The following is a 7,995-nucleotide window of genomic DNA, read 5'->3' on the forward strand; positions in this document are numbered from 1 at the left end:
ACACGCACACACATACTCAGCCTGCCTAATAGGGCGCCTTCCCTCTCACCACACACAAAACACACACTCTTGTCCTCCTCTCCGTGGGAGGTCCAAGGCGCTACAGGGTTGAACAGTGGCTGCCGACAAATAGCACAGAACCAGACAGCGAGGAACATGACGGCCGCAAGATTTGTCTTATTTTTCAGGTGACAAGTATTATTCTCTGCCCCCCCACTAGGACAGCCTCCCTCCCACTGATGACAGGCAGCCGCCTCCACACAGGAACACAGGCGCGGACGGACGACACAAATATACACACACACACACACACACACACACACACACACACACACACACACACACACACACACACACACACACACACACACACACACACACACACACACACACACACACACACACACACACACACACACACACACACACACACAAATACACACAAACGCCACTGCATTACGCTAACTGTTTAGATGAGTAAGTTGAACCAACCGGCATTATAACTCACTGGACCTGGTAGCTGTAGTCAGTGATACATTCAGGTTTGGGTTTTAGTGAGAGGCACCGGCAGAACACTGGGGTCAAGAGGAGACTTCACAATGACACACCTAACTAGGAAAAATAATGAAGTGGTGAAGTGGTGAGACTTGAGTCTGAGTGCTAGGCTGTGTCTTAATAAAGAGAGTAGTTTCGCAGACAATAACAAGAAAATTACTTTTAACCCCGCAGGGAAATAATGGTGTTTTTATCATAGTCCCTGTTTCGTTTTGTTTTGTTACTATTTCAGAATAAAATAAAGATACCCTTTTAGAATAAAACAGCCAAATATTTTTGAAAAATATGAAGCTAAAATAGCACAATTGAAACCACTTGCCCAAGGTCAGTTAAACTCATTAGCAAAACATTAGCAAAACATTATCAGTTGAGCCTAGTTGAATACCCTTTTGTTTGAACTTCTTCGTGACTTTGTTCAACTCAGCAAAGCTGTATTTTTTCCTGCCACACGAAGGTGTGTAGGGGTCACTTCCAAAGCAATCATCACCATATATAACAAGACCATAAGAGCATTGACGCTCGAACTCCAGGACAGTCGGAGAGCAGAGATATAACTTAAAGGTAGATTTATAGGCCTAGAAAGAGGTATACCTGGACATTAGTGGTGACATTTCTTGAGTTTAGCCAACTCATATTATAGAATTGTAATTACTGCGGGGGGGACTTGAGACCTTTGGAGAAACGGGACAGCCTTTGAAATAGAGGAAACTTGAGGTGCGTGGGCGAATTGATTAAAAGGGCTATCAATCGCCGCGAGGACTCACCTCTTTGCTGAGCCTGGCAGCATTGCCATAGCAACGAAGTGAGCAGCGCGAGCCACAGTCGTCCCATTTTTTAGTCGGCTATCTCCAACACGGACGTTCCCCCGCGCGGCTCTCCTCAACTGGAAGAATTTGGAAACGGAGACAAACGATTGCAACTTTTCACAAGTTGGACTGAACACAGACGCACTCAAACACTTTCTTTCCCTCTTTCTCTATCCCTCTCCCTCTCTCTCCTTCCCTTCTGTTCTGCTTCTCCCTCCCTTCTGTTTTCCCTCCGTGGGACAGAGAAGGGGGTGGACCGGGAACAAAAGTATTAAAGAATGTTTGTTGAGTGGCGGAACAACATGTATTAACAAAAGTTATAACTCGCTCGCGCGTTATCGTTCCCCTGTATTAATGTGAAATGTGTTTTGTAGAGGAAACGGAAGTCATTCAAAGCAGCAATAGTTCGACACATCTTGAAATACTTATCACTTTTATCAATGAAAGGGTTGTTAAGCGACAGTTTGAACTTTATTTCAGTTCTCTAGAAAGCATGACACAGCAAGACCGAGGACAACTCGATAGTAGGAAAAATAACAGACCATGACATACAATACACAAAACAAATTGTAAAGGAAGATATAGAAGTTGACAAAAAAGTTTAGCTGGAGTCAAAAACATCTCTGCTCTGTGGCTCCTCCTACTGTCGAACTGTTAACATTCTCCAAACTAAAGTGTTAGGAAACTCAACTTCTTGTAATTTCACCTTAATAACAAAACAAACTTGGTATGAAATTGGACATTATTCTTAAAGCACTATATGACCATCTGCCAGAATCCAAAATTACAACCCATACTTATCTTTGGATATAGGAACTTTATTTGGGAGTCGGGGACCAATGAAAGCTGACTGACCCGTTCGTTTGGGCGACCTTCCATGGTCCGATGATGCTCATTTATATATTATATGCCCTTGGATTGTCTATGATACAATAGGAGTTGCTAAATTAACATGTCTTAGCGCTGGACTGCTTTACCGCTTATTATAGCTGTTTACTCACTGCACCTCAGCTTCTGCCCGTCTATGTCAAGAGAATTGGGATTATTATAATGTTTCACGTCACCAACTTTTCAATCACTTCACTGAATTCTACATTGTGTTTGTTGGTGTGTGTGTGTGTGTGTGTGTGTGTGTGTGTGTGTGTGTGTGTGTGTGTGTGTGTGTGTGTGTGTGTGTGTGTGTGTGTGTGTGTGTGTGTGTGTATTTGTCTGTGTTTGTGTGTGTGTGTCTGTGTATACGTGTGTATGTCTACGTGTGTCTGTGTGTGTGCGTGTGAGTGTGTTTGTGTGTGTGTGTATACATGTGTTTGTGTGCGTGTGTGTGTGTGTGTGTGTGTGTGTGCGCATATGTGTGTATATATGTGTGTCTCAGCTGGTCCAGGGGTGTGTTTGTGGATGCTTTTCAATGTGTGCCTGCATCCATAAGCCTTCCCCACTGACACCTGGAGCTCCAGAGAGAGAGAGGGAGAGACGGTCTCCACAGAGAGTGTAGCTGGAGATGGGCTTCGTCCAGAGGGCTTGGAGCTCCGGTCAGCCCTGGGGTTCTGTTGGAACTCTGTTGGGGTGGACCGCCTCCAGACTGCAGCCGGATTGGGCTGCGCGGTGAGTCACATTCGGCAATTATAACGAGGAAATTGTTCTCTGTATAGCACCTTCAAGTTTGAAGACCGTTTTTTAAACCACTTTTAGGTTATTTGCGTTGCTTGTTGATAGATCGAACGGTCAGTCGTTGGACAGATGTTCCATTGTGCATTTATGTAGCAGGGGTCCAGAGTAGGAGTGTCTGATTTGTTCCATATAGGCTACATGCCGGGTTTATAATGATCAGAGTGACACATAAAAGGTTTGCTTTTTATGATATTCCATATTTTTTAAGTCTTAGTAAAGGCAAATATGGATTGTGATCTAGGTTACAGTATATGTTTACAATCTGAGTTTTAACTCTTAGGGTGAACCGCATTCCAGACAGCTCAGTCCACAAGGCTTCAAGAAGTCCATCCTTATTCTCCTCTGTTTGCCAGGCTTTTCCACGAGGACGGAGAGACCCTGGTGCTGACAGAGACCGATGAGTTGAGTAGAACCTACTGTGAGGAAAGTAGCTGCTCTCCAAACAGTCACACACCGGCCTCAGGTGGGACTAGAACCAGCCCCGCGGCAGACAGAACGGACGCCGCCGCCACGGCCGCTTCTCCTCACGGAGGTCAGCCGAGCAGAGCCACAGCCACGGAGGAAATACCGTCGCCTAGCAACGCTAACCGCCACGCTAACATGAAGTGGGTTGGACCGGGCGCTAAACAACAAATCATAACCACCCTCACCTCCACTGGACCGAGAACAACCACGAGCACCTCTCTGCTACCCCCCCAATACCTGAGGTGCCTCAGCGACACCGGGACCCACGAAGCAGAGGAGCCCCGGGCCACTACAGACACAGTTAGCTGCATGATAAATAGTCCCGTCGACTCCACACACCCCAGCACCGCCGACGCGACGCGCACCGCGAGGACCCCCGGGCTCGCCGGAGGGAAGGTCGGCCGCCGTAACCAGGGCGTCGTCCCGGCACCTGAACCGGGGGCCGCCGCACAGAGGAGACCGCCTAATGTCACCGGCCCCCAGGAGGAAGCCCAGCTCGGTTTGTGGAGCAGGGAGGGAGACGGCGGGGGGGTCCGGGGGAGGGGAGGGGATGGCGAGGAGAGGCGGGCCGAGGCCGGCGTTGTTCCCACATGCCCGCAGGAAGAAGGTCAAACTTTGGGAGAGTGTGGGGGAGACGGTGAGGTGCGGAGTCTCGCTGCAGAAGGAGCCCTGGGTCCACCCCGCCCCTCCATCACCACCTGGGAGGCCGGCTGGAACGTCACCAACGCTATACAGGTGCTTCAGTACACACAGAGCCGCGCTGTCTGGTCCCCCCATCTCCCAGGAGTTTATCTCGTTATAAGCAAGTCCTGTGAGTTAGGTGCTAAAAATCCTTAATTCCATCGAGATTAACTTCAATGTGGTTCAAAAGATTAAATAATTTTAATATATACTGCAAAAATGTTTGTATCTGGCCTTGGTCCCAGATAAGTTCTCACCGCTCAGAAGAACTCAACGATAGAGTAAAGCTAACACCTACAGAGCAACGCTTTAGCTCTGTGTGCAGTCAACATTACGCTATCATCTTTGTGTCAGCAAGCCAGCGGACAGTGGGCAGCTTGGTGTGCCTTTGACTGCGTGAATAGACCAAAGCACACGCATAATCACCAGCGCGCAGAACCCTACATCCACCGACACACAGCATAACGCAGAGCGAGCCTGTGCAGCCACTACAGTTGTACAATGTAAGCATCACTCACAGTCAAAGGAGTACACAGCGCAGGATGGGATTGTTTCCATTATGATCGGACAACCGAATTTGTCTATTCCCAGGCATTTTGTCGGGGCTCTCTCTGCTCTCCCTCATCTAATAAAGCGTGAATAACATGAAGGAGTATGAGTTCAGAAAAGCCTGCAGTCACGGCTGATCCTTGTGGCGGTAATGCTAATAGCTTATTATGCTGTAAACGCTTGGAAATATGCAAACAGGATGGAAGGGTGTAAGGCGGCATGCAGAGAACACATTATGACATTAGGGCACAATTACCGCTGCCACAAACACAAGCTGCAAACAAGCACAGTTTCACACCTATATACACAAACTCACGCACACATACAAACACAAACACACACACAAACACACATCCCCGCAAATGTCCTCGACCTCTATAAACACATGCAAGACAAATGCACACAGAAACAAAAACACATCCACGTCATCCTGGAATCACCCGATTCCCCAGAACCAGTGTTATTTTTCCGGGAACAGATTGCTTTGGATAATCGCCCTTGTCGGTGTACAGATACATGCAGACCAAACTTTTTGCGTTGCGGTTGTTGATAGATAGCGAAGAACTCTTCCTTTGTTGTTTATTAATTCAGGCCTGCCTGTGTGTGTGTTCTCCCGCCATGCAAGAACAAAGTCCCACGGCAGTGTATTTTAATATTGTGTTATTTAAAACATTTTCCCTGATCCAGCCCTGGTTATTCACAATAACAATCACTTATTGTCCCGTAGAAGCCTCTCTCCGCCAGCCTCTCTCTCCATCTGAATGTGTGCCAGCTGGTTCTCCACCAAGGAGACGGTGCCATGCCTGAGAATACTCAGTGGTGTACACAAGTCTTCTTCTTCTTCTGTGCTCCTTCCCTCGGCACAGCGGGCTGGGGAGGTTACTTTAAATATCTGAGGTGCTAGCGATTGCTCATCACGTCGTGTGTCGCCCGCCACTAATCCACGCCTGAGGCATTAGCCTGGCTCCCCCATTTAATGGGTTGTTTGTGACGAGCGCTGGCGAGCTCCGTGAATAACCTGAGGGGTTATTGACAGTGATGAACGAGGAAAAAAAGGGAAGGGGGGGAAAAAAAGCTAAATTTAATGTATTTTTATAATGGTAAAATGTCCTCAAACTGTCCATCCGGCCGTGATGGAGCTAGCTGTCAAACGTACTCCGACACCCTGACCACTTATTTCAATAACGGTGTGGGACAACGTGACTGTGTCTCTTATCTCCCTTAAAGGCTGGAGGAGGAAAATATTAGTGTTTGCCAGTTTGTGATTTATTGACGCAAGGATGACTGCCCGTGTGCCAGTCTGATACAATTTTTATTAGAAAGTAAATTTGCTGCCAAAATGCACAACAGCTCACCAGCTCCCCAGGCGCCTGGCAGTGAATTATTATGAAAATGAGCTGGAATTTCACGCACGGCACTTAATGAAGCAGCCCCAGTTTGTGTCTCATTCTCACAGATCAGAGGAAACTAAGTCTCTTGCCTTAAACATCAGAGGAGCACTGTGAGATTTCATGTGTGCGCGTGGTTGTGAACAGAGTATTCGTTTTGCGATGCAGAAATAGCAGAAGCCACGTTATTGTCAAGATCTGTTTGACAGCCTCAAACACGCTTCTGGGCTAAAAATGGATATTAAAAGGCCTCTCAAAATTGAAAACACTGATGAGGAAGAACATATAGGTTACACAAAAATACCTTAAATGTTGATGTACTTTTGGCAGAGGATAATTTAGTGGCTAGAGTGTGTTTCTGGTCGGTTCTGGATTTGATCATCTCTGGTAATCTCGTAAATGAGACAATTGCCCGAAAAATATTAAATAGCAACGTATACCTCTTCGAACTATCAAGATTATTATAATGAAAATGTACAAATGAATAACAATAACACATATAGGACTTTACTTTCCTCCCTCAACATCTACCAGCATCATCATCTTCGTCATCATCCTCCTCAGATCTATTCTGTGTTGATTTTGGTTCCTGGACACAGAAGAAGAGCAGGCACAGAGCCATGTGGCGCTTAAACAAAGCCTACGAGAAATAAGCTGGCAAAAATATAGAGAGAGATGAGAATACAGACAGAGGAGATGAAAACAGATACTTTAATGTCACTTTCTCTGCTTCTCTTATCCCAAGGCGCTCTGCTTTCCATTGTAGCTTCTTTTAGTTTCTGTTTTTTTACACACCCAAGGTCAATCGGCATATCAAGACATACAGGATGCTATTTGGGGCTACATTGACCAAAGTGCCTGCTTGGAAATAAATTGTTTATTTATTTGTAGAACGTGTGTATGAGAGTGTATGAAAGTGTGTGTTTGTGTTTGTGTTTGTGCTTTTGTGTGCATCTGTGTGTGTTTGTGTTTCTGAGTTAACTCCACAGGTGCATTGCACTGTCCGTGTTTTTGTGTGTGTGTGTGTGTGTGTGTGTGTGTGTGTGTGTGTGTGTGTGTGTGTGTGTGTGTGTGTGTGTGTGTGTGTGTGTGTGTGTGTGTGTGTGTGTGTGTGTGTGTGTGTGTGTGTGTGTGTGTGTGTGTGCGTGCGTGCGTGCGTGCGTGCGTGCGTGCGTGCGTGCGTGCGTGCGTGCGTGCGTGCGTGCGTGCGTGCGTGCGTGCGTGCGTGTGTGTGTGTGTGTGTATGTGTGTGTGTGTGTGTGTATGCGCGTGCACGCAGGTGCGCGCATGTGTCTCCACTTCCCTGATGGGTTTCCATGGGACTGTGTATCGTCATGTTCCAAAATTAAAGAGTGAGGCAAGGCCATCAAAGCAACTGCTTGTCTACTGTGATCCTCCCCCTCATCTCTCCTTCTCCCCTTCTCCCCTCCTCCCCCTCCTCTCCTCCTCTCAACTCCCCTACTCTCATCTCCCCTCCTCCCCCTCCTCTCCTCCTCTCATCTCCCCTACTCTCATCTCCCCTCCTCACCTGCCCCTGCCTCTCCTCTTTTCTCTAATTTTCTCCTCTCCCCACCTATCTCCTACCGTCCTCTCCCCTCCCCTCTCTCTCTCCCCTCCCCTCTCTCTCTCCCCTCGCCCTTCTCCCCTCCTCTCATCCTCTTTCCTCTACTGCCGTTGCATCTCCACTCCTCCTCCTCTTTTCTCCTCCTCCTTTTTACAACCCCTGCGGCATTACATTTCAGGGTGTAAGGTCATTGTTTGTTCTTCCTACTCTGCTTCCCTCTCTCTCTCTCTCTCTCTCTCTCTCTCTCTCTCTCTCTCTCTCTCTCTCTCTCTCTCTCTCTCTCTCTCTCTCTCTCTGTCTCTCTTTGCTCTCGCTCTTT

At 47.4% G+C, this 7,995-nt stretch overlaps 1 protein-coding gene across 1 annotated transcript in view; it reads right to left on the reverse strand.

The window, feature by feature from the left end:
* Positions 1–1,713, reverse strand: part of LOC130374964 (laminin subunit alpha-1-like) — a 50,424-nt gene extending 48,711 nt beyond the window's left edge. Inside the window, exon 1 of the mRNA XM_056581945.1 lies at positions 1,320–1,713. Within this exon, the coding sequence (XP_056437920.1) occupies positions 1,320–1,386 (67 nt within the window). The 5' untranslated portion in view covers positions 1,387–1,713. The remainder of the gene's footprint in view (positions 1–1,319) is intronic.
* Positions 1,714–7,995: the final 6,282 nt, after the last annotated feature.

Source organism: Gadus chalcogrammus, chromosome 21, assembly GCF_026213295.1.
Source record: "Gadus chalcogrammus isolate NIFS_2021 chromosome 21, NIFS_Gcha_1.0, whole genome shotgun sequence".
Classification (NCBI taxonomy): Eukaryota; Metazoa; Chordata; class Actinopteri; order Gadiformes; family Gadidae; genus Gadus; species Gadus chalcogrammus.